Here is a 26,344-nt window from a genome sequence, read left to right as displayed (position 1 = left end):
ATGTCCTCAAAATGTGAAGATCTAGCTTCAGGTGGCAAATTCTTCAGAAAGGGCATCAGTGAGTTTCTGGCGAAGATGCAGAGACTTGTAAATTGTCCTCAGTGCACCTGTGTCCTGAAGTGTAAAATCCAAATGAAGAGCCCCCTTGTCAACAGACAAAACCTGAGATAAGGCGTCAGACTCTGCTGGAGCAGCCTCTCAGTTATCTTTTCGCTTGTGCCCAAACACTATGAGAACTCTGTTATCAGGAATTGCTCTGATAGACTGAACTCTTTCTCTGTTCGACTGCGTGTGCCACCCTCCTCTTTCAGCTGTGTGAGAAATGCTTCAGCAACCTTTAACAGCATCCTGTTGACTGATACTCAACTTTTACTGCATTCTTGAAAGAAAAAAGAAAAAGAACTACAATAGGTCACTCAGTAGAGTGCAGATCCCTGCTAGTACAACAGATGCTGAAGCACTTACTGCAATGTCACCACAACTGCCACATGCAACCAGCAGAGATTAACATGACGCTCGTATATGCTGTCCCGAGCTGAAACAAGATTTCAAACAGAAGCAGTTGTTGATCACTTGTGGCCCCTAGTGGCTGGTTAAGATTAGTGAGAAGTCAGTGATCGATGGTCATATAAAACAGAGCAGTCAAAAAATAGAATTACTTCCTTGCTGTTGAAAGTCTCCTTCAACAAGCTAAAATCAGTTCAAATCTATGTTTGTCTAGACTCATATGATGTATGTAGTGAAGCCTTTGAAGAAATTTAATGTGGGACTTATCACTATATGACCTGTAACTTTGGAGGATTTTAATAAATGGTATTATTAGAAATCACCCTACGTGAGTGATTCCAGTGAATAATTTCCAGTGAGAAACATGCTGTTTTCACTCTATTAGAAATTATGATGTCACAGTGAAGTTGACCTTTGACCTTTTTGATATAAAAAGTCATCACCATTTGTTTGTAATTCTGTTACAATTAGCTTTTGAATTCTTGTTTGATGGCCAAAAATGTGTTTAGTGAGGTCGAAGTGATCTCGACTTTGACTTTTGACCACCAAAATCCAATCAGTTTATCCTTGAGTGAGTGAGTTGAGTCTACATGGACGTTTTAACCAAGACTGAAGAAATTCCCTTCCAGCCATCCCTGAGGTATTGCCTTCATGAGAACAGAAAATTAGGTCACCATGACCCTGACCTTGATCTTTGAACTTTGAAACCCAAAATCTAGTCAGTTCATCCTTCAGTCAGAGTCATTTGTACCATGTTTGAAAGAAACTTCCTCGGGATGTTATTGAGATATCACGTTCACCAGAATGGGATGACCTACAAGTGCAGTGTGTGACCACAGCTGTCACCGGCGTGAAGCCATAAAAAAGGTTTTGCATTTGGATGGTTGGCTGCTCATAAACAATGCACCTCCAGTGCGCAGAGGGACTATTGTACGGTACCAATCAAAATCTCTCAATACAAATTTTAATATGATAATCTTTACAAATCAAGGATTTATTGCAGGGGTTATTGCATGGCATTTATTGACATACTGACATACATAAGTGTTGGTAGTATTTTGTCAACCCCATCGTGTGTGTGTGGCTCTGCATTTGTTGAAAGTCTCGCTGGCTTGAGAGAAGCTCTGTCTCACTGTCCTTACCAGCCTGCAGTTCCTGAACTACATCATTTTCAGGCCGCTGCTGCTCTCTGGTGGAGGAATACATGTGCTCATGCAGGGACGGAGACTGGAACAGCAAACATCTGCCTGAAGATATACTGCCCAAAGCTGAATATGTTGCTTCTGTGACTGATTGTTATTCTGGAAACATTTAAATAATTTGCCAGACATTTGCTCCTTTCGCCTTATCCATATCTCAGCAGTGCCAAAAGAAGTTTGATCCTTCACGTAAGCAAAAGTAAATATTGTGTAAATATTCTGATACAGTTCCTGCATTCAGACCTAAGAGTAAAGAAATATTATCAACAAATTAATCTCAGGCATCAAGTGAAAGTGCTCATACTGAATGGCCTCTTCAAAGTGTTAAATTATTACATGTTGTATTATTGATTATTATCAATTTAGTAACATAGAAGCAGCATTTTAAACACAGCTGGTCGAGGTGGAGCTTATGTTAAGTGCTTTATATACTGATGGCTGGCAAATAGTGTGTCATATAGATCATATAGATATCAACTAGTATTTCTCCAGTGAAATACTACAGGTTTGCAGTATGTCTGTTGGTTTGTAATAATTTGAGTGAACAAAAGTATCTAAAGTTAAGTTCCATGCAAGCATAGTATCCACTGAAGAAATGTAATCAAACTATTTTTTCACACAGGGGCCCACAAGACAGGGCATCAGGATTGTAAATACAGAAACCACCTTATGGGCCCATACCCCTTCAATTTTTCCAATGTGATTCAATGGTGCTAAATTACTATATTACTAAACAATCCAATCACAACTAACACAACCTGATACCATGGAACATTCAAGTGAAGTACATCTACCACAAAAATACACTTTAGTGCAGTAGACTTGTGCTGTAGACTGTGCATGACTGCAGTTCAATAATGCAAATTGAATATAAAATAAATGAAAATGATTGCAACCATTGGAACAGTCTGTAATAATAATAATAATGATAATAATAATAATAATAATAATAATAATAATAATAATAATAATAATAATAATAGCACTGGTAAATTATATTATATATTTTTTTTATGACTATATTTCCCAGTAACACTGAGTGGACGGCTACATAAAGAGTGGTGAATTCTCCCTTTAATGTCAGAGTCTCGTCATATCTATGGAGTCTGCTTCTTTAAATGGTTGTTGTGTCGTGTCCGTAGTGGTGACGTGTCTCTAAAGTTTCTCCTCCTCCTCCTCCTCCTCCTCCTCCTCCTCTCCTCCCCTCCTCCCGGCGGCTCAGTAGTGAGACCGAGACTGGTCAGATTTACACGGTGAAGGAGGACAGACGGTAGACACTTGGGACATCATGGGCAGTGAGTATGACTTTGACACATCAGTTGTATGAGACTTTACATCTAGAGTCTGAGTAGCAGGACACATAACGCTGTTTTATTGGTTGTGGACAACTTAGTTAGCTAACGGTTAGCGCTGCTGCCAGTGATAGCAGGCTAGCTTACGATGCTAGCTAGCTAGTTGGTAGTTGGTTTTGTACTATTACGAGCTATTTCTGATAATAAATTGTTACTGGGATCAATTAAACAGTTAGTCAGTGTTGTTGTAAGCTGGATTTGTGGCTTGTAATAAGATCTCATAGGCTCCATTGTGTTTTTTGTTGGCTGGAAACATCCTCTAAGCTAACTAGTTAGCCATTCATTCAAAGACACTGACAGTCTAGTGATGACGACGCATAACACAACCAGTGTTACCTTGAGGCTGCTGCACCTAAATCATCTGTCTAATGCTAATAAGAAACACGAAGCAGTTTTACTATAAAGGTCTAACAGAACACATACAGAGACGGTGATACAAAATGCCTAATTTGATAATCAAACGTGTTTGGTGCCGGTTATTGTAAATTCAAATCTGCACTGAGTCCGCCCACCATTCACTGCCACGTCCCACTGGTGACCAGCTACTATTCCCAGTTAAACTCACAAAAAATACCCATGTTTGCTTGTTTCCAGTCAAATTCTTGGAGGTGATAAAGCCATTCTGTGCAGTGCTGCCAGAGATCCAAAAACCTGAAAGAAAGGTGTGTATTATCACGTTAAATTTAATAGTGCATTTTGTAGTAGACAATAAAAACGTTTTTGCTATAACAGAACCTCCCGTTATGTGATTGTTCAACAGATTCAATTCAGAGAGAAGGTGTTATGGACTGCCATCACTCTCTTCATCTTCCTGGTGTGTTGCCAGGTAAGTGCCACAATTAATTACTGTCGGTATTTTCACATAAGCTCTTACTTAAATAAGATTAGTTTTTAACTAACAACTCAACATGGAAATGCAAATCCATTAAGTTTTGAATAAAATACCTACACAATACAATCATGTTTACTTACTATATTAATGACAATTTGTTGCTCAGGACTTCATTAAACAAAATTCTTGAGTGACCTTAATCAAAGGTCTGAGGACCAAAATATTGTTAGTGAAGTGAGTTCAAGTGTTCACAGTGTGGAGTGCTTTTTTATTTTACTTTTTTAGAGAGTTTTTGATCCATCACCTGTCAGACTTCTTGGTGTCAAAAAACTCTAGTAAAAAATACCATGTAAAGTCTTGATGAACTACATGTTTTGTTGTTGTTTTTTTATGTAGATTTGAAACTAAAAATAATTTCCTTATTTTTTATTAAACTCTCACTTGTTTTAATAACTATTTTGTACAGCAAATATCAAGAAATATGACATATGCCCATCACACCAAATCATAGCCCAAAATTCAGTGTTAAATTTGCATTTGGTGTCCTCCTGTCATCCAACAACTCAAAGACACAAATTTAGGACGAAGTAGAGAAAAGGAAGCCACTCTGTCTGTTCGAGAAGCTGCAATAAAATGATTGCATTTTGTGAAAAAAACTGAAACTAGGACTTGTAGTCTAGGCATTTTTAAGACGTACAAGTTTATGGAAACAGTTAAACTTAAGCATAATTGATGACATTTAATTCTTACACACTGTGTGAAAACTGTTTTCTTCCAGATCCCCCTCTTTGGCATCATGTCCTCAGACTCTGCAGATCCATTCTACTGGATGAGAGTTATTCTGGCCTCAAACAGAGGTATTTGTCTAGCTAGTAATTAGAAAAAGATTAAATGCATGTTCTCTGTCCTGCTGGTATATCCTAACTTCAATATCTCCCTTCAGGTACCCTGATGGAGCTGGGTATCTCGCCTATTGTCACCTCGGGCCTGATAATGCAGCTGCTTGCTGGAGCAAAGATCATTGAGGTTGGAGACACACCAAAGGACAGAGCCCTCTTCAATGGAGCTCAGAAACGTAAGTAAGCTCTCAGCAGGTTAGTGAGCATATGGTTAGAATTTATAGTTACGTCCATAGATTGTTTAACTCGTGTCAATATTTTTCAGTGTTTGGAATGATCATCACCATTGGTCAGGCCATTGTATATGTGATGACTGGCATGTATGGAGATCCCTCAGAGATGGGTGCTGGAATCTGTCTCCTCATCATCATTCAGGTGAGAACAGGAATCTTTTCTTCAAATATGTGTAATTTGACTAAAGATATATAATTTATCATCACAACTGGGTTTCAGTATGCACTAAAATGAAGAAATCATGATGTGAATAAAGAATATAATAATATACCACATTTTCCTTTTCTGTGTTCTTTAAATTAAGCCCTGTATTAGCTTGGATCAGTATCAGCTTCTTTGCTCCCTAAAAGTTCGCCACATTTTAGTGATTAAATATCAAATCCTTTCAGTGATGTTTGAACTAGTCATTATCAAACACATAATTTTCTTAGAATTAAAGGGTGTGAACTTGACGTCAGCTGCAAGAGGTGCATCAAGGTCATTTCACAGCATTTCATAGAAACGTCTCATTATGTCAAGTCATAAAATTCAAATAGTCTTTGTTCCTTGGTTATAATTAGATTTACATGACCAACTGGTTTGTTTAGATTAATTAAGTCTACTTTATAAAGTAAAATGTACTTGAGCAGAACTGGAAGTGCTGCACTTGAAAGCTCGAACATTTCTTAGGATCAGTTCTAAAAACAAATGGTATAATTCACATACACAGTACTTGTAGGATCTTAAAAGTTAAAAAAAAAAAAAACATAATAATTATAACAATAATAATAATAGTAATTAGTTTCTTTACAAATTGCACACAAACATCACAAAAAACTCCAAGGCACTGTATGTAATGTTGCAATTTACTCTGTTTTTGAGACTTTGATGTTACTACAGTACATGTCCTTGTATTGCTTTATGCTCTTGACGTGGGAGTGAGAAAGCTAATATTATCTCGTTACCTCATAATGGACAAAGGTCTTTTTAACTCCAAGTGGCTGCAGAATCCACATTGTTTTATTAAATTCAGGTACTTGGTAAATAATTCTTCCATAGTGCTTAAAGTTCATACAGATTTTTCCATAATGTCTTTAGTTTGGCTGTGAAGTTGGCATTAATTTCATTTTTCTTCTTGGTGTTGAAAAGGTCTTATGTCTTAAATTTAACTTGGGGAACCTTGGGGGTACACTGACTGTATACAGTAAACATTTCAGTTCAGTTCAAAGAAATGTGAATATATAGCAGAGTGAAATATTTGCACATGACTCTTTCAGCTGACTGTATCTGCTGTTTTCTTCTACAGCTGTTTGTGGCTGGCATGATTGTGCTGCTGCTGGATGAGCTGCTCCAAAAGGGCTATGGTCTCGGTTCAGGAATCTCACTGTTCATTGCTACCAACATCTGTGAGACGATTGTCTGGAAGGCCTTCAGCCCCACGACTGTGAACACTGGAAGAGGTAAAACAGCACAACGTGGTCCTGAATACAGGGTTTTGCTGCCATCATGTTGCTCTTCTGCAGTCCACAAAACAGTGCCTCATTTTTCATGACTTTTTGTGTTTGTAGGCACAGAGTTTGAGGGAGCCATCATTGCTCTTTTCCATCTGCTGGCCACTCGGACAGACAAAGTGCGTGCTTTGAGAGAGGCCTTCTACAGACAGAACCTGCCCAACCTCATGAACCTCATCGCCACAGTGTTCGTCTTTGCTGTAGTGATATACTTTCAAGTGAGTTTCTGCCCTTCCTTGCAGCCTTTTTTCATAGTTTAAAATAATAATAACCTTTATTTATATAGCACTTTTTAAAACAATTTTACAAATGGTTTACAAGACAAAATAAAAATGGTAGATAAACAGTATTAAAAACAATATAAAAGTTAAATAGCATAAAGCAAAAGAAGGTGTATGACAACAAGTAATCAATATAAAATGAATAAAATAGACAATCACTGAAAAGACAGAATGCATCTGTATAAAAATTGTTTTTAGGAAGTGACTTTACGGATAAATTCAGGTCAAACGCCCTCTAAAAGTGCACTTGTAAAAATTTATTTTGAAGACATTTAAATGAGGAAGAAGCTGGCCAGTCTGAAGAAGATGAAGTTGGGTAATGTAAACATTTTAATTGCTCTCAGGTGTCTTACACATTCAACTTTTCTCACAGGGATTCAGGGTTGATCTGCCTATCAAGTCAGCTCGCTACCGCGGCCAGTACAACACCTACCCCATCAAGCTCTTCTACACCTCCAACATCCCCATCATCCTGCAGTCTGCCTTGGTCTCCAACTTGTATGTCATCTCCCAGATGCTTTCCACACGCTTCAGTGGCAATTTCTTGGTTAATCTGCTCGGTACTTGGTCTGTAAGTATACATTTAATCACACCTTTCTTTTCAGTTTGTTATGCTGAGTCGAAGAATGAGTCTTCAAAAATGACTGATAAATTATTGATATTTGTTCTTGTTAACTACAGATGCTAGAACAATTTTCTGCCCATTAAAGCTTGCAATTTTTTTTCACGGTTGTAGGACACGTCGTCAGGTGGTCCAGCTCGTGCCTACCCTGTAGGTGGACTCTGTTACTACCTCTCTCCCCCTGAGTCATTTGGCTCTGTTCTGGAGGACCCTGTCCATGCACTCATCTACATCGTCTTCATGCTCGGATCATGTGCCTTTTTCTCCAAAACCTGGATTGAAGTCTCAGGCTCCTCTGCCAAAGATGTAAGTTGTGACCACTTTCAAGCAGGTGGTGTTGTCTGTTTATCTCAAACAGGCTGTTCAATAGCTTTGTTCTTTACTTTCGTCCAGGTGGCGAAACAGCTGAAGGAGCAGCAGATGGTGATGAGGGGACACAGAGAAACCTCAATGGTTCACGAGCTGAACAGGTAAAATCAAAAAAGCCTTTTTATGTACGGGTCATTCTTGATTTACATTTGCATAACTCATCCATGCCATTAAATTGAAAAAGTTGATGTCATAAAATATGCTGACAGTCATTTGAAGCTTCCTTTGAAAACCTCAATAGAATCTTTGAATGGATAAAAAGGCATTCAGTACAGTCCTTTAATTTTGTCACACATACTGATCCAAAGTCAGTAATGAAATTCACTGCTCAAGCCCCTATTTATATAAATCGAATCCCTATATTTTTACATTAGTCATCCTCCCTGTCTTTTTTTTTTTTTTTTTTTTTTTTTTTGAGTTACACTAAACTTGGCAGTATGGCAGCAATTCAAAACTTGAGTGTGCTTTCATAAAATGCTCCGATTTAAGAAGTAGCTGAACATTTTGGAATAGGCTTATTCAGTTTTCCAGGCTAACAGTTTACCCCCGTTTTCATTCTTAATTTCCAGCTAAGAAAACAGCTGCTGGCTGTGTATTTACTGGACAGACTTGTGTTGGCCTTCTCATCTAACTCTTGGCAAGAATGCCATAAGTGTTTTTCCCCAAACATTGAACTGTTCCATTAATCACTACTCTATAATTATGATGAATGTGTTTAATTATCTGCTATTCTTGCTACTTAGCATCTTTGTAGACCATTAGGTGACATGTAATAATATTAATCTCAATCTCAATCTCTGTTTTGTGGTTTAGGTACATTCCCACCGCTGCTGCCTTTGGTGGACTGTGTATCGGCGGTTTATCAGTTATGGCCGACTTCCTCGGAGCCATTGGCTCTGGCACCGGTATCCTGCTGGCCGTCACCATCATCTATCAGTACTTTGAGATCTTTGTGAAAGAACAGAGTGAAGTAGGCAGCATGGGGGCCCTGCTCTTCTAGAAAAGTCGATGTCCTCCCACCTTCAATCAACTTTTATTAGGATCACCAACTTTGCATTTATTTTATATCTGTGTGAAGCCCCTGCATCGTCAGCTCTCGAGTTTCAGGATGTTGGGAGGAATCTTAAGGAATCTCAGCTGAAATGGAGTATTGCAAGGTAGTGGGGCTGCAGAGCTTGTTGCTCCCTCCATAAATCTTCCAAAGTAACACAAAGACCAACATTTCAGTTGTATTTCATCAGATTTTCTAACTGACTCGAGATTACAGCTCCCCATTTCATTAAAGGCTTCGTTGTGTATGAGATGTGGGAGTTTCGTCCTGTTTTCAGACTGACAATAGAGCGCTTCAGTATGCAGGCATACTCGACACGGATGATGGAGGTCAACTGCCTGCAGTGTGCATAAAAGCACTCTATGTTCTGCTTGGTGTTTTCTTAGTTTCTACTTTTATTTTCAGGATTATTTTATTTTTCTGTCAACCTGCCAGCTACGTGAAGGTGTGGACCAGAAGCTGAACTGTCATTTTCCTGATTTGTGACCCTGTGTCATCAATGTTATTTGAACAGTCTTGTAAGAAGAGCATGTGGAGCTCATATTGGGGTCCACCTGTCAAAATAATGTTATTTTTGTGTACTGTCATCTGATGAACCATTCAAAAAAGGGTCCACGCTGTTTTACTGTATGGCATTCCCAGGGAGCTGCAGTATTAATTCACATTCATTTTTGTTACCACTTCCTAAGATGTTTTTGTTTTGTTCTTTTAATTGTCTGCTCAAAGCACACTTGCATCTTTCACATTTCCACAACTGACAAATTGATTTCCTGTACATAGCCCATGCATTAAATATCTGAAATTGTCTTAAGTGTAAGATAAAAGTCTTTTGAATATGTAAAAAAAAAATGCATTTCAGAACGAACTTATAGAAAAAACATTCTCAATAAAACCTTTTGTGGAAAAAAGACTTAAAATCTTTTGACTCTTCTATTTGTTTGAAATGAATTAATTCTCAGAAGCACATTAAGTTAAGGCTTTTGTCTCCTTTTATGCACTACTTAACCAACATGTTTTGATGTGTTTTTTAAATGTCCGTACCATAAAAGATAATTTTGCTTGCTCTGTATTTTTCTGCTTCTATAAGACTTATTGTAATAGTTCAGCTTTCAGTTTGTCCACAGCAGCAACAGTGCACTTAAACCCTTATCAATCATACACTAAATATTTATAACCTTCTACAATGTAGTTGTAAGCGGTTGTATTAATTAACAATATTTGCTAACAAATATAATCTCCTATGAAGACATTTTTACAATACAGTCAATTATCTGGTAATATATCAGCCTCTACTTATGAATGCCCATAGGAGTTATAGTTGTTGAAAATAAAACTAACACTATCTGCTTACAACTACATTATAGTATGTTGTAAGGCATTTATTAAATGTTTACATACAGCTTGTCACTGCTAGCTTTGGAGGTTAAAGTAAAATGTTGCAGCAAATATCCAAATTCATATAAGGACCATGATTCCATATGTTGTGATCTACCATACATGTGAACATTTTTTACTTATCTTTTTTTTAATTTTACATTTTTACCATTTTATGACTAAAACACAGGAGCCAGTTGACTGAAAACAACGAGTTTATCCAACTTTTACTATGTGATAGTATGTTAGTAGATATCTTTATATTTATAAAGACATTTATAAAGAGATTTTTTTTTATCACTGTACTGACTGTATTATAGCAATACTACTATAACCTCTCATTCCTAATAAAAATAACAAAGAATGAAAAACATAGTATTTGTTGAAGGGTTATTCTGAATAAATGTAAGTACGTTTATTCAAAATGCAAAACACAAGTGCCACTGGACTTAACAAGTGCTACAAATAAATAGATTGTAGCACATTAATAAATTATAGTTAGGAGAAAGGAGGGAAATGTGGATGGATTTTTTTTTATAAGGAATAAAACTTAAACAGTTATAGGAAACTGCTACGCACCATTTTTTTTTTTCTTATTTTCTTAAAAAATTGCTTTGGTGGTACCTAAAAGGTAACTGTAGACCAACTACAGCTGTTGCGAAAGTGCGAAAGTCAAGTGTTATCTGTCCTAAACCTAACCAGATTTTAACCACAACGTTGTGACGTGATTAGTTCGTACAAAGCGCACAAGGAAGGAACAGCAACGTACAAATCTCGCGAGAATTTCATCTATCCATAGACCGTTCTAGACACGAACCCGTCGTTTTGTGGAAATTTCTCATGGCGTGTTTTGAACTGTTGGGGGCAGCAGTGAGCCCCGGAGCTTCTGCGCTACCAGAAACTTAAAAGTAGAAGAAGAAGAGGAAGTCTCCACGCTTAAGCAACAAGGATAGTTGTGAAACAAGCTAGCAGATGCTGGACTAAACCCTCGGACATCCCAATGTGTTGTGTTGTGTGTCAGTAAGAGTTTTAATCCTCGGAGCCGCTGCAGTTAATCAAGGAAAGGAAATTAATCTGTTCAGTGTGAAGAAATGAGCTCGGTCAGACAGGAAGGTAACCATGCTGTGTTAACAGGCTAACTGCTCTGCTAACTGTTAACCCTGAAGTTTATCTAAGTCTGAATGAAAAATTAATGTTGGTGTAGCACACAGTTGCTAAAAATGTATCCGCAAGACTCTTGCTTTTGACTGCTAAAACCTGCACCTGCGATATCATCAACAAACTGGATGGTTAGCTAAATGTAACCATCAAAGTGTTTAACCTTGACCAGCAACAGTGTGCCACATTTCTGACAGTGACTCACTTTAAGATGTTTTTCATGCAAAGTCACCTTGAGTCCAGTCATTGAGTGGCTGTTTCAGTCATCAAGTCATTGGCATTGGTGTGAGTTAGAGTTTTTTTTTTTAAATTGTCCCAGTTTTGGTGAAAAAGTGGTCAAATGGTGGAAAGTAACTCTTTGACGTTTTACGCAGATTTATACTTGGAATCAGTTACATTTCAGAGGGAAATATTCTTCTGTTTGACAACTTTGAAAACTATACTTTAGGCATAAATACGTCACAGACAAGCTCACAAAATACAGTCAATTATTAGATAGTAAACCAGAGGTTGCCATCTTTTTTGGGTGGTAACCCATAAAAAAGTAGCGTTTACTTACACTTAGGTTTCAAGGAACCCAACTACCAGGTTGGGATACACTGGACTAAAATGCCTGACTTTATATAAATTAGTAATCGTTAGCTCTTCTTTAATCAACAAAAACAGTAGAAGTGTCACATATATTATACTGACACCCACAGTAGGGCTATGCTGTATGACCAAAATCTCTCTGTTTTAACTGAAACATCTTTGACAAGGATCCTTTGCATTTAACTCAGTACTGAATATTTTTTATAATATGTTCAGAGGTATTTTACAGTTGAAAAATACGTTCTTGGGTTGGAGCTGATAAATTATCTGCAAATATTGGGATATTGATATTACTATTTATTATTATGTTAATAAAATTCTAGCCAACATTTATTGTCTAAAATATGTGATTTGAGAGATTATGCTAAATCATTCAATTTGCAAAAATAAAAAATAAACGAACTATTTGAAGAGTCAGAACAGTTCTTTATTTTTGTTGTAACAGTGATGTCAGCAATCATCCATCCTTGCTCACTACATCTTAGCCTTTCTTAGCCTCAGCCATGCATAAACTAAAAGTTATATGAACCTCTTTTCAAAATATAAGAATGTGATTAGTTATGTTATTGGTATCAGCCATGAGCAGCAGGTAATTATCAGCTATTGGCTGTGAAAAAAAAAAGTTAAGTATGGGCCTGGATGAGTTATCATCACTTAGGGTCTTGTAAAGAATATTCAGGACCCTGTTAAAGTCACTCTTTGCAGCTGTTGCATCTGTCTTATTACTGTTTTATCTCAGAATATTGAGTTAAGTAGAGGCTGTAGAAAGCATTTAACGAGCCTCTGGGTTTGATTAGGAGCCACAGTACTTGTCAGTGATGATTTGTTTGTTTTTCCCTTCCATATTTTACACAACAGGGAAAGACCAAATCATCTTTGTCACCAAAGAGGATCATGAAACTCCCAGTAGTGCTGAACTCGTAGAGGAGGATCCTAATGACCCGTATGAGGAACGAGGTGAGTAGCAGTAAAACTTCCCAGACGAGCCTGTTCTCAGGCTAAAGTGTAGCTCAGGTGAAGTTTGAAAAACACGTTTATTAACTGCATTTGAACTTCAACCTCCTGTCTTATCCTAGGTCTGATTCTGCCCAATGGGGAGATCAACTGGAACTGCCCCTGCCTGGGTGGGATGGCCAGTGGTCCCTGTGGGACTGAGTTTAAGGATGCCTTCTCCTGTTTCCACTACAGTAAGGAGGAGGTGAAGGGCTCTGAGTGCCTACAGCAGTTCAGGGCCATGCAGGAGTGTATGCAGCGTTACCCAGAGCTCTATCCTCAAGAAGATGACAAGGCGCCACAAGAACAATCATCAGAAACCGAGCACACGTCACAAGACTCTGCATCTGCAGAAACATCAGGTGCAAACTCATCATCTGCCACTGAGCAGGACTCTGATACCACACAACTCAACACAGAGGGCTCAGTGAAGAGCTAATGATTAACCCTGGTGGCAATGTGAGCCACAATCCTCACACAAGTCCAACTGAAATCACATTTAGTCATTCATTTATGCTGTCAAAAATAATGTCAGCATGCTTTTTAAATTTGCTATTTGATTTTCCCTTTTTATACAGAGGCCGCACTGAACACTGACCCAAAACAACGCCAGCGTAATGTCACCCCAGTGTGTGATTTTAGATAGCGTGCTAGTGTTCCAGAAGCACAAGAGGTGTGACATATAATAGGTCTCTCTGACACAACACCATAACAACACCAGTGCACTCTGAAAACCATCACTGGCTTGCTCTAGGCCAAGACAGTTTTTGCTGTAGATCCCAACAGTGCACTCAAATTTTATTGTGCGTGAAAGAACACAACAACATGTAGAACTGATAATCTCTTGAATTTATAATGTCAAGCTTTTCATGTGATCTCTGAAACAGTGAAGTTAAAGGGCCGTTGCCTTGTGTGACGATCTGTGGGGAAGGATTTTGCTCCTGCCTGCATCTGTGCGTGTCTGCTCATTTCTCTCACTTTCAACTGACAAATATATGGAAAAAGTACATCTATAAAACACAACTTTTACACCGATGTCGATTCGACTCTGTTACCACCTCTGCTGCCAACCCAGAGGCAAAACAACATTGTCCCCCAATTCCATGTTCATACCTTTAATATAGAACAGCGAGACAGAATAACGCCGCAACATTCCTGCCTTGAACAGGCTGTATGAAAGGGACTGTTGACAGTAGCTAACAGGCTGAATGGCAAGCAGAGGAACCAGAGACAAAGTAAATAAACTTGCAGCTTGCATGTAATTTCCATACAGTCTGTTGTTAGAGGTATTGAAGAGTAAGGACTACATCAGTATCTAAGTGATATTTGCCGGTATGTTTACATATGCTTCAGCTAAGAAGCTAACTAGCCTGCAAACTGACATTAGCAGTGCACTTTTCCCCAGTTAATATTTGCTTGCTTATTCTGCAAGCTATAGCACAAAACAAAACATGTTCCTACAGTAAGTTAAATAAGAAAGAGACTTCGGCAGGGAAACTAATGCTGGTTGTTCAAAGTCTGTGGCTGCTGCTTTATGCAAAAGTGGTTTGATCTGTTGCAAGGTTGTGTGGAAACAAGTTCTCCATCTACGTAAACTGAATATTAAAAGTATTCTGATGAATTAATGCAAATGTAGGGGGTGCCATTATGAAACTAAAAACTTTAAAACATAAATCTCCTCTTTTTTGGTTTCTGTTTTGTCCTCAGAGGGGAACACAGGGCATGTGGTTTACAGAGTATAAATGTATGCTGTATCAGACAAAAAAAAATACATTTAGTTTCAGTTGAATTTTAAACATGATATCTATATAAAAATAAGATGTGGTTACACTTTTATAAAATTAATATAATGTGATCAGTGAAAAAAAATGACTGTGTCAATTTAAGTTGTTGAATCCTGCCGTTGTGGAAAACAAGATTTAAGAATCCTTGATTCAAGGAAGAGCTTTGAGGACCAAGCTCAGTTTATACACTGAGATTTTTTTATTTCTTTTCTCTCACCAGAGATTGTTTGACAGTGCTGTGATTTAACACAAATTCTGAAGCTGTAAGAATACAGTAAAAACATGTTTTATTTGATACATTTTTTATTTCCGTTCTCTCATATCTGCTATTTTCTTACAATGTGCAGAATATTGCATTTTACAAGCACGTTATGTGTTATACAAAATTTATACTCGTTAAACTTTGACTCAAATTGTTTATCAGTAATGTTACTGATGAAGTTGCTAAATTCACAGAGGCGTGAAGAATGTACTGAAGAGTATCTTTAAACTTTCTGTTGTGGAGTCTTGAGTAGTGTGTTTCCACAGTTTGTCCTGTAGGACTGCATTTCACCTGCTAATTTATAACCAGAATTAAAGGTCCAGTGTGTAAGATTTACAGGGAGTTATTGGCAGAATATGGTGGAATTGAATACAATATTCATAAGTATGTTTTTATCTGTGTGTAATCGCCTGAAAATCAGAATTGTGTTTTTGTTACCTTAGAATGAGGTGTTTATATCTGCAGAGCCACTGTAGGTTCTCCTGCATACTTGGAAGGAGAGAGTGAGACCAGTCTGCAGCTCCACCACTAGATGCCACTAAATCCTACACACTGGTCCTTAAAAACTTTTACCTCATCTGAACTTAACAGAATTGTGTGTGTGCATCACAGGGCTGATTGGAGTGACTTGAAGTGAATATCATTGAAAGTTTTGTAATAAAATGTGTTATACCTCATTGGTTCTTGTGAGGTATTCTTGTTGTTTAGCTCTTGTATGTCCTCGGCCTGACATTGACCTTATTGACCTCACAGTGCACTCACCATATTGCAAGTCTACACTGTCAACAAGAGTAAATGTGTGAACTCACGAGAGCTTCAGCAGAGGGTAGCTTTGTGTTGATCTTGATTGGGTTACACAAGAAGATCTTTGCTTGAATACCATTACTTATTTAAATTTTGTCCGCTTTCATTTAATTCAAGTATATAGGGTGTACAGCACCATCTCCAGTAGAAAAGAAAGTAGTAACAGTAGATTCTACTGCAGAAAGAAAGTAGTTCCTATATGAAACTGCACATCAAGGTATGTGCTTTATCTTAAGTAACCAGGTCATGAGTTTTGAAAAGATGCTGGTTTTGGAATTTTTCAGATGTTTTTTTTTTTTTCTTGCTGCTTATAGGACCACAAGTCGTGCACCATTTAGTCTCATTACATTGGAGAGAAGGCAGAAGTCTTTACTGTCGATATGTCCAAAACTCTGCAGCTCACACCAAAAAATTTAGATGGATAAATAGCTCTGTGGGCCAGAGAGTTAATTCAATTAGATTTTTGGGGTGAACTGTCCCTTCAACCATTACTATAAACAATAACATCTAGCTTGGTATTGGCATTTTATAGATATTGAAAGTGAATACCAGCATGAAATGGCAAACGTATTTTATGTGTTGAAATATGCAAAGAAAAAGTCACAATATGCATATGCTGATATAACAATTAAAATGTTTAATTTTAGGAAAATGTACCCTTATTGTTTTTTTTGTTTTTTTTTTACAAATCACACACTGTAAATACACACTGTCCAGACTAAGCAGTAATAAGAACTTGATGTTTAAAGTTTTGAGACGCATTACAGTAAGATCACGTCATGCCAAACAACACATCACATTGTCTGTTAGTTATAAAATTAGTCTTAACATGCACCCACTAAACTTCATCAGAAAGTATGATATTGAGTTGTGAATGTGATTTTTTACATGACACTTGATTAGTTAAAGGTGGGTGAATCTGCAGATGGTGTTGGTGGTGATAATGCACTGTATGTGCCAGTAAGTCAAAAAGAAAACAACATGATTCTACATAATAAGCTGCTGACCTGTCCAAAGGTTCTGACACTGTTGTTTAACCAAGTTACATGTCTGAGCATCAGGGGTCAGAGGTATGTGGCTTTGTTTGTCCACTGAAGCATATGCCACTTCAAATATTCTCAGGGATCAATAATTACCAAACACTCTTTTCTATCCGTGCCTGTCATTGGTGGATTGTGAAAGGCAAAGACGACCAAAGAGCCAATGAGACAATAAGACAAAGAGTGATCGCCCTCAAATCTTCTCAGTGCAGTGAGGGTGAGAGGTACCGTCAGTCTCTGTCTCCAGGTCTCTGCTCAAGTGTGTGAGAGTTAATACTCGACAGGATGTCTTCTTTAAAGGAGATATGCAGCGGTTTACCCCTGGACCCTTTACCTCCTAACCGGGGGAGAGACCCCAGTGTGCCTCATGCACCAGTGAGGACCCCCAACCTGACAGCAGAGGAGGAACGGGTGAGTAAACATACAAACAGTTTCTGTGCATTCAAAATTTTTATCATTTTTGTCATGTAATTATTTGTGTAATCCAGGTACGTCTTATGACTGTTCATGTCCACAAGCAGCATTTCATTTTAAGCACAGAACAGACCTCATGCTGGACATTTAGATCTCTTAAATACAACTGTGAAAAATAACACTGATAATGGCTGCTTTCCATTTTGTGCACTTCTTACCTGTAAACCTAAATGGCACAGAGCCATCATTAATGTCATTGGCTACAACTGTGTTTCACATTGACCAGTTTGCCTGTGGTCGAAACTATCGAACAGAAAGCCTACTACTTTTAGACGAGATAAAGGCGTGATGTAAGAGAGATCTAAAGCAGGTTACAGCTCACTGCCACAGACAATTGCTTTACTACAAATGTGTCAGTGGAAAGACTGCTGTGTACTCTGACTTATTGCATCACCACTGTTGGCTCATGGACTGTCCTAAAAAATTGATTATTCTCTCAGGTCCTTAACTGATTGCCCAAACTCAGAACAAAGGCTTCAGTCAATAATTAAAAGAGTCACAGTGAGCGCTCTACCTGTTCTGATAAGAGGAGCCTAAAAACCTAAGATATATAATCATCAGACTTTATTAAAACTGTACAGTGTGTTCACTAACCTGCTGTAAATGTGTTTCTTCCCTCTAGTTGGCACTGAGAAATGCACTGCGATATTTCCCTCCCTCCCACCATGCAACGCTTGCACCCGAATTTGCTCAAGAGCTGCGGCAGTACGGTCACATCTACATGTACCGCTTCTGCCCCACATTGCGCATGAGGTGAGGCAACCTGATGATGAGTGCCAAACCAACAGGCTAATATCCATATTAATATTTTAGAGTGAAATAATTCTGCACTACATTATAGTAAGTAACATACCTGAACTTGCATAAGTACCAGGTTTATATTAACCCAAACCATGAACTTTTCTTAAATCTACCCAAGTAGTTTTTGTGCCTGTATTCTATCTGGACATTGTATATTTATTATTGCTAACTTGACGGTTGTAGCTTTGCACATGCAAAACTGATGCTAGAGGGGTACCTACAGCATCATTTTGAAGCGTAGTTTGGAGTGAGAACATGTTGACTATAAACATTATCTGGATGGTTATTGAAAAGTTCCAACTGATGTATTTAATATTTTGTAAATGGTTAATAATTACTATGTAGTGTATCTATAAAGATTGTTCGAATGGCCATTATAAAGTCACAACTGATGTGTATAAAACTTTACAACTGCTTAAATAAATGGTTTATAAAGCACACAGTATATAAACATTTTAACGTTTGTTGACAGTAAAGTAACTATTAACTTAAGTTTAATTAACCATCAAGTTAGTGTTAATTAATAGTACCCAGCCTTATTGGCCTGCTCTATGACCAACAGCCTGTGATGGCAAATGTTAAGTAATGTTCAGCTTCAACACACAATACCTCTCCAAAAATAATGTGTAATGATGTAAATAAAACTTGGCCACAATGCCTACTGTTCAGGAAAGGCAACATAGTCTTTCTTCAGTATTTGTTCGTTCCACCACAGCCGTGACGAGTTTCCCTCTGTTTCCTCAGCGCTTACCCCATCGATCAGTACCCGTGCCGCACACGTCAAGCTGCCTCCATCATGCTGATGATCATGAACAACCTGGACCCAGCAGTTGCTCAGGTCAGCCTCTAACACAGCTTGTATTAAGTTACCGTCTAAACTCATTAAATCTCTGAGTGAAGCCTTCTGTTTGGTTTGTCTCACTGACAGCTCCATATTTCTTTACCCTTCAGTTCCCCCAGGAGCTTGTCACCTATGGAGGCAACGGACAGGTGTTGAGTAACTGGGCCCAGGTAAGAACTAAGTTAGCTTTTATTCATCTAGTGTGTTTGGTAATGATGGATAGAATGTGAATAGATGAGTATTAATAGATTGTGTGTGTGTGTGGTCGTCCAGTTTCGCCTGGTGATGCACTACCTGAGCGAGATGACAGAGGAGCAGACTCTGGTCATGTACAGCGGTCATCCAATGGGCCTGTTCCCCAGCCTGCCCTCCTCACCTCGCGCCATCATCACTAACGGCATGGTAACCGACCAAGACGCATCTCATTTCATAAGATGATTCTTTCAGTCAATATGCATCCTTGTGCAGTGACATACTGTCTCTTTGTTTTTCATCTCTCAGGTTATTCCAAATTACTCCTCCAAAAATGAGTATGAGAAGATGTTTGCCCTCGGTGTATCAATGTAAGGCTTTTGGCTTGTAATAAGAAATATGACTTGATATGTCAAAAAATAATGACTTAGTATTAAGAAACTTTCTCAAAATAGTTTCTCTTTATTTTTAGATATTATGTCATTATTCTGATTATATTTTACATTATTTTTCCGTACTAAGTAATTATTACTAAATACTAATACTCAATCATTATTTTGAGATACCAAGTCATTATTTTGAAATATTAAGTAATTAATTTTAGATAGCAACTCATTAATTTGAGATTTAAGTCAATATTTTGAGAAGGTTTCTCATTATTTTGAAATAACTTTGAGATGTCTGTGAAGATTTTCAGTCCTCCATGCTATTCACTAGGAGCTGTCGTAAGTAACTGGACAGTTTTCCAGAAACTCAAGCAAGTCCAGCTGCCTCATTATTCTCAGAAAGTTTCTCATTATTCTGAGATATTAATATGTATGAATATGTCTGCAATATCTTGATAAAGTTTCTCTTTATTTTGAGATACTAACCCATTATAATGACTGACATGATGTTTCTTTTTCCATCATATTGGCAGAAATGGGTTTCCATTTAACATAAAGCCTCCTATGTGATTCCAGATGTGTAGACATCATCTGTGTTCTTGTGTTTGTCTATTTTCAGGTACGGTCAAATGACAGCAGGCAGCTACTGCTACATTGGTCCTCAGGGGATAGTACACGGCACTACGGTTTGTGATTTTATTTAATGATGTGCACACAGCACTCCAGTATCTCCTCATGTAAAATATGAATTAATCAGTGGTTCAGAGTTGAGTACAGAGAGATAATTACTATATCTGAGATAAGAAAAAGACAAATTCTTCCACACAAAATTATACCTATTTTTTTTAGACTTTGTGAAATAGTTCCACCTCTGTAGACCTCTAAAAAATCTTAAAACGAAACCATATGAGGAGGAATTACTCCTTGATTGTACTCCTCACAGCTCATAAACATACAGGTCAGTGTGTCAAAAAAACTTAGGAACCACTGCTTTAAATCATAACATTTAGTGTACATATCAGCTGCACGTTGTAATTCCTGTTCATCAGTTTGCTTGTGTTTTTCTGTGCAGCTGACTGTGCTGAATGCCGGCCGGAGATACCTGGGCACTGATGACTTGAGGGGGCGTGTCTTGGTGACCTCTGGCCTGGGGGGCATGAGTGGAGCTCAGGCTAAAGCTGCTGTCATTGCCGGCTGTGTTGGCGTGATTGCTGAGGTCAGCTGTGATCCTGTTATTTCCTATTAATACTGACTGCTGACTGGGAAAGAATGAAGGAAATATTGTGTGTCGATGTGTGAACTTGACTTTCCGGTGTAGGTGGATGAGGCGCCGCTCAGGAAGAGACATGAGCAGGGCTGGCTGATGGAAGTCACCAGCAGCATGGACCAGTGCATTAAATGCATCAGGTACCAGAGAGAAACAGCAATTATGAGTGTCCAGACCTGTTATTGATGGTCATAAGGGTTTTGATATGACAAAATTTTAGTGTTTTTCTGTATGAGGCAGCCCTATTATCTAAACACGGAGCCCTACCTTGCAGTGGTAGAGGAAGTATTTACATCATTTGTTTCAGTAAAAGCTGTAATACTACACTGTAAAAATACTAAGTTAAAATAAGAAGTGAACTGAAAATATTAGACCTACTTAAGTACATACTTATTGTTAGTAAAATGTACTGAAAGTATCAAAAGTATAGGCACTCAGTGTAGAAGAGTCCTTCTATATATAAAAGTTTCACTTTTATATATTTTATTATTAGATTACTAAAATAATATAGTCCAGTATTTTGGGAACTTTCTTTGTGAGAATTTGATGAGCTGATCAATAAAAATCTGTGATATGTGAAAAATACATTGCTAGAGCAATAAACTTTCCATGTTATAATGATACAAATTTTGCTGGCGGTAGCTTCATATTTACAGTAAAGACATGAGACAAAGCAATTAAGCGTAATATATATGTACATTATATAGCATAATGGGTACATAATGTTTTAATTTGAAAAGTAACTAGTAACTATGGCTGTCAAATAAATTCATATGAAATGGAAATACTCAGGTTTAGTACAAGTCTATTGTTAAATGTTCAGCATGTTAGCATAGCTGCAAATCCAGGAACAATGTCTCCTAATCTCACATAAATGACAACATGATATATCCCGGAATCTGTCTGCTGTAAAATACAGTCATCCTTATTATTTTGTGTCTTTCAGAGAGGCCAGAAGCTCCAAGACCCCCCTCAGTCTGGGTTACCATGGCAACATTGTAGATTTGTGGTGAGTGAGAAGCGATAACTTTTCTGCTACAGAAACACGATAACCCAGGTCTGCAGCTACAGTGAGACTTTTTGTTGCATGCTCTTGAAATCTCCCTTTTCTATCTTTCTGACCAGGGAGCGGCTGCTGCTGGAGTATGAGAGGACAGGGGAGCTGCTGGTGGATTTGGGTTCAGACCAGACCTCCCTTCACAACCCATATAACGGAGGCTACTACCCAGTCCAGCTCAGCTTCCGCCAGGCCAATCAGCTCATGTCGACCGATCCTAATCGTTTCCAGACCATGGTCCAAGAGAGGTAAAATGAATCTCACAGATGGACGTATGTTTTCTGCTCTATATGGGTCTATTAAGCTGAAATAACACGTTTTACATGCGATCACAGCCTCCGCAGACACATCAAGGCCATCAATAAGCTATCTGATGCTGGTATGTTCTTCTGGGACTATGGCAACGCATTTCTCCTGGAGGCCCAGAGAGCTGGTCAGTGATTTAACACACAGAATAAATCATCTTTATCATCCAGTCCGTTATCACACCATTAAAGATGGTTGTGTTTCTTGTTTTCACAGGAGCAGAGGTAGAAAAGGCTAGTGGAGGAGCAACTGAATTCCGTTACCCTTCATATGTGCAGCACATTATGGGGTGAGACATTTTCTTAATTATTTAATGGTATAGTTAAGGTTTTTTTGAAGTGGGGTTGTATGAGGTATAGTCAGTGTATTACCTACAGTACATGGTGTTTAGCACATTTGAGCAACAATGTAGGCATTGCTGTAAACAGGATAATGGTTATATGAGCCAAAATGTTGCTCTCTCCAAAGTAACCAGACTCCAAACTAACCATTTAACACACAAAAGTCATACAATCACACAAACCAGCTAACAGATTGAGGCAGCAGTGGACCAGCAACTCCATGTTCTGCGAGGTAAAATTACTGTTTTTGTCAAAGGAGTCTGGTTGCTTGGGAGAGAGCGACATCTGGCTTATATAATGCTGGTTTACAATCAGAAAGGGCTGTCTGATGGCAGTGTAAAGCAGGGAATGATATTGATTTCTTTAAGGAGGAGTTTGTATTCTGTGTTGATGGGTAATTTCCAGGCTGATTCCAGTATTATTTTTTTTTTATATCAAAATTTACTAGTTTTATTTTATTTTATTCCTAGCATATGCAGAGTTGATGTCCACTGTGTTTGAGAAAATTCTCTTATGTCTTTGTCTTTGTTTTAATAATTAATTGAAACACTCACTGGAAATGCATTGTCACAATGCTGAAAATACATTTTCTTGTGTTCATAAAATACATGTTTTTGCAGAACAGAGACATTTTGGGGAATAAAATGTGCAGAAAATAAAAATGGTCAGTTAACTGAATAAATACAATGTTTTTAAAATCCAAATAGTAATATAATTAAGACTTTATTAATGGTTTGTGGTCCCTTTTTTAGAGGAGGATAGAGGACTCAGGACCTCAGTATTTCTAAAACTCTGTCTACAAGCCTGGGTAATACACTGACTTTTGAGAAGTATCCCCTACAACCCTACTTCAAAAAATCTGAACTATCCCTTTAATCAATCATCTGAGCTGTACAGAATTGTAAGTCAATAAAAAGAGAGGTCAATAAAATGTGATCTGATCTTTTCTTTTTGCAACATCATTTATGATCTGTCTCATTCTGCCTTTGCCGCAGGGACATTTTCTCTTTGGGCTTTGGTCCGTTTCGCTGGGTGTGCACGTCTGGGGATCCCCAAGATCTCGCTGTAACAGACGAAATTGCTGCTACTGTCCTGGAGCAAATTAGTGCCAACGTGACTGATCTCATCAAACAGCAATACAATGACAACATCCGCTGGATCAGAGAGGCTGGAAAACACAAAATGGTCAGGAACTTTCTGCGCAACCAATTCCCACAACTGCTGTCTCAGTGTAAGTCTGATGAGAGATATATAACGGATGATTTCCTCTGTCTATTCTGTGTGTTTAGGTTGTGGGATCTCAGGCCAGAATCCTCTACTCCGACCAGAAAGGAAGAGTCTGCATCGCTTTGGCTATCAACCAGGCTATCGCTGAGGGAAGAGTTTCAGTAAGAGGATAAATTGTCTTCTAAAGAGATTATTTTGTGTTTACTGTGGTCTACAAGATATCAGGTTTTCACTAGACTCTCAACAGCATCTAATGTTACTTGTGTTGTTGCTCAGGCTCCTGTGGTTATTAGCAGAGACCATCATGATGTTAGTGGCACAGACAGCCCCTTCAGAGAAACCTCGAATGTGTACGATGGATCTGCCTTCTGTGCAGGTATGTCATATGTTCACTACAGTTACAAGAAGAATCTGCACTTTAACATGACAATTTGTCTATTTTGTAATAACGTAACAAAAATAAGAGAAAATCTGTAATTGACTGTGATACAGAGCTTCAAACAAGTTTTAAGTCTTACATTGCAGAACTCATAGTTTCAAGGCCACTGTCTTCAATAAATTTTTGAGTTTTGAATCAAAATCTTTAGTTTTTAAATAAACAAACAAAAAAAAAAGCTGACCTATAAAACTTTAGTTGAAATATTTTACTTTTCTTCATAGAAAAACTTGAATCTTTGAGTTTTAGAATAAAACAGTTTATATTTCAAAAATTGTTGAGTAAACTCATGAAAGTGACTAATGGTTAATAATTTAAAATATTTTACAACCATTTAAGTTGCAAGCACCCAATAAGGACAAATCAGCTTCACAGTTTGCTGTGAACAGTTCCAGACTTAGAAATACAATAACTGTGAGGTTAATGGCTCTGCCTATAAACTCATAACCTTGGTTTCATACAGTCTATTTTTTGCTTTCCCAGCTTTCCTGTCTTTCTTCATTCATAAAAAACAGACAGCTCACAATGTCTCCCCCTTACAGACATGGCAGTCCAGAACTTTGTCGGTGATGCATTCAGGGGCGCCACATGGGTAGCCCTGCACAACGGTGGTGGTGTTGGCTGGTAGGGCTAGCTGGTCATCCAGTAATAATCTGGTTTTTTGTGATTGGTCAAAGCATTTTATTTAAATAATATTTACCTGTCACAAAGTCAGTGTATTTATCATTACTTTCACACCCTGCATGCCTGGAATGAGCTGCACATAACTTGTCTTTGTCTTTACCTTCTCTTCACACGATCAAAAATACTTTAAGATCACTTTTGACAGCATAAATGCTATTATTTGCTATGATTCTTTTGAACCCATGATCCCTCTATGTTTTGTACTTGTTATTCTGATGTATGTTGTGTGTGAGTGTTTGTTGTGCATTTTAAAAAATGTATGCTGTCCATCTTAACCAGGACTCCCTGGCAGAAGAGATATTGTATCTCAAAGGGACATTTCTGATTAATAAAAAAGGATGAATAAGTAAATAACTATCTCTTGTCTCATCCACAGGGGTGAGGTGATGAATGGAGGCTTTGGTTTGCTGTTGGACGGCTCAGAGGAGGCAGCAAAGCGCGCCAGTCTGATGCTCAACTGGGACGTCTCCAATGGGGTGAGAACGTGCAGAGAAGAGCAGCACGATAGCTTTCAGCCTCACTTGTTTACAATGTGCTCAAACTGCAGATGATTGCTGGCTGTCTCTGATCTTTGTCTATGTGCTGCAGGTGGCTCGACGCTGCTGGTCTGGAAACTCAAACGCCTACGAGACCATCCAGCGCACCATGGAGGCCAACAGGCAGCTGCGTGTCACCATGCCCTTTCCTGTACAGGATGAGTGTGTGTTGGACCGTGCCCTGCAGGGCTAGCTAACACTTTAACCTAGCTTAACATCCAGCTACATACAGGCACACAGCAGCTGTAATCACCTCAGCAGTGTCTGAATCAGGTCAAATCCAGCAGTTGCAGTTAAAAACTGAAGACTTCTTGAAAGCTCCCACAAAGAAAATCTGCTAAACATTTTGTCAGAACTCGTTAATCAATCATTCACAATGTTGTTACACTAGAATTCAAAGTAGGTTACAGCATTGCTCTGTTTTAATAACTTAACCTGCAATAATATATTATTTGTTATTTTTTGTGCTGAAAATTAAACTACAAGTCTGTATAAACAACACAGCCCATATGACTCACTTTTATGTCAATAATCTACAAAAATAATGTGACTAATGTCAGTCCAAACATGAAGTTAAAGGTGGAGAAATGTGGAGAAAGAAAATGTAATTCCACACTTCCAGATAAAAGCAGCAGGCACAGACTGAACAGGTCTTCTTGATTGGATGCCAAAGCCAAGTTTTGGTCACAGCTGACAGCATCAAACCTGTTTGTTTCTGTCTCCAATTGCACATATTTTCAGTCTCAACACCTGTCAAAGCAAGTTTTTGGTGTTGAAAAAAAGAACATTGCTTTAAAGCACCTGGCCAGGTAACCACAGACACTGCATGACTGACATGATCACACAAAACAGGGTGCACTGGGTGTCATTTGTTACAAGCTGGAAGAGAGAGCATGCATAGTTTCTAAAAATGTAAGTGTTTCAATTAAAAAACATGAAATACAAATGTGTTGT

General features: G+C 38.1%; 3 protein-coding genes across 3 annotated transcripts; all 3 read left to right on the top strand.

The window, feature by feature from the left end:
• Positions 1 to 2,882: 2,882 nt before the first annotated feature.
• Positions 2,883 to 9,753, top strand: LOC146331607 (protein transport protein Sec61 subunit alpha-like 1). The gene is made up of 12 exons (XM_084733477.1): positions 2,883 to 3,001; positions 3,653 to 3,720; positions 3,819 to 3,884; positions 4,669 to 4,747; positions 4,834 to 4,965; positions 5,055 to 5,164; positions 6,309 to 6,462; positions 6,571 to 6,731; positions 7,168 to 7,365; positions 7,531 to 7,722; positions 7,810 to 7,886; positions 8,599 to 9,753. The coding sequence occupies exons 1-12, from the start codon at positions 2,995 to 2,997 to the stop codon at positions 8,783 to 8,785; spliced, it is 1,431 nt and encodes a 476-aa protein (XP_084589603.1). The 5' UTR covers positions 2,883 to 2,994; the 3' UTR covers positions 8,786 to 9,753.
• A 1,346-nt stretch (positions 9,754 to 11,099) lies between these two features.
• chchd4b (coiled-coil-helix-coiled-coil-helix domain containing 4b) lies at positions 11,100 to 15,675 on the top strand. The gene is made up of 3 exons (XM_084733464.1): positions 11,100 to 11,323; positions 12,818 to 12,916; positions 13,036 to 15,675. Exons 1-3 carry the CDS (start codon positions 11,302 to 11,304, stop codon positions 13,389 to 13,391), a joined length of 477 nt encoding a protein of 158 aa, XP_084589590.1. The 5' UTR covers positions 11,100 to 11,301; the 3' UTR covers positions 13,392 to 15,675.
• A 1,354-nt stretch (positions 15,676 to 17,029) lies between these two features.
• On the top strand, positions 17,030 to 25,893 carry uroc1 (urocanate hydratase 1). Its single transcript, XM_084733451.1, has 19 exons — positions 17,030 to 17,253; positions 17,939 to 18,069; positions 18,862 to 18,955; positions 19,069 to 19,128; positions 19,232 to 19,360; positions 19,460 to 19,521; positions 20,156 to 20,222; positions 20,609 to 20,752; positions 20,855 to 20,943; positions 21,750 to 21,812; positions 21,929 to 22,108; positions 22,196 to 22,293; positions 22,383 to 22,455; positions 23,503 to 23,692; positions 23,797 to 23,895; positions 24,011 to 24,110; positions 24,713 to 24,794; positions 25,231 to 25,330; positions 25,443 to 25,893. Exons 1-19 carry the CDS (start codon positions 17,128 to 17,130, stop codon positions 25,581 to 25,583), a joined length of 2,028 nt encoding a protein of 675 aa, XP_084589577.1. The 5' UTR covers positions 17,030 to 17,127; the 3' UTR covers positions 25,584 to 25,893.
• Positions 25,894 to 26,344: the final 451 nt, after the last annotated feature.

Source organism: Lutjanus erythropterus, chromosome 2, assembly GCF_056507025.1.
Source record: "Lutjanus erythropterus isolate fLutEry1 chromosome 2, fLutEry1.hap2, whole genome shotgun sequence".
Classification (NCBI taxonomy): domain Eukaryota; kingdom Metazoa; phylum Chordata; class Actinopteri; order Lutjaniformes; family Lutjanidae; genus Lutjanus; species Lutjanus erythropterus.
This window is presented reverse-complemented; position numbering and strand designations above follow the sequence as displayed.

Excerpts from the sequence above, each read along its gene's own strand:
- chchd4b (XM_084733464.1), top strand. The coding sequence starts at position 11,302 with ATGAGCTCGGTCAGACAGGAAG. Across the intron at positions 11,324-12,817 it reads GAGCTCGGTCAGACAGGAAG|GGAAAGACCAAATCATCTTT; the intron begins GTAACCATGCTG and ends TTTACACAACAG. Across the intron at positions 12,917-13,035 it reads TGACCCGTATGAGGAACGAG|GTCTGATTCTGCCCAATGGG; the intron begins GTGAGTAGCAGT and ends GTCTTATCCTAG.
- uroc1 (XM_084733451.1), top strand. The coding sequence starts at position 17,128 with ATGTCTTCTTTAAAGGAGATATGCAGCGGTTTACCCCTGGACCCTTTA. Across the intron at positions 19,361-19,459 it reads CCATCATCACTAACGGCATG|GTTATTCCAAATTACTCCTC; the intron begins GTAACCGACCAA and ends TTCATCTCTCAG. Across the intron at positions 20,223-20,608 it reads GGATAGTACACGGCACTACG|CTGACTGTGCTGAATGCCGG; the intron begins GTTTGTGATTTT and ends TTTTCTGTGCAG.
- LOC146331607 (XM_084733477.1), top strand. Across the intron at positions 4,966-5,054 it reads CTTCAATGGAGCTCAGAAAC|TGTTTGGAATGATCATCACC; the intron begins GTAAGTAAGCTC and ends AATATTTTTCAG. Across the intron at positions 7,887-8,598 it reads ATGGTTCACGAGCTGAACAG|GTACATTCCCACCGCTGCTG; the intron begins GTAAAATCAAAA and ends TTTGTGGTTTAG.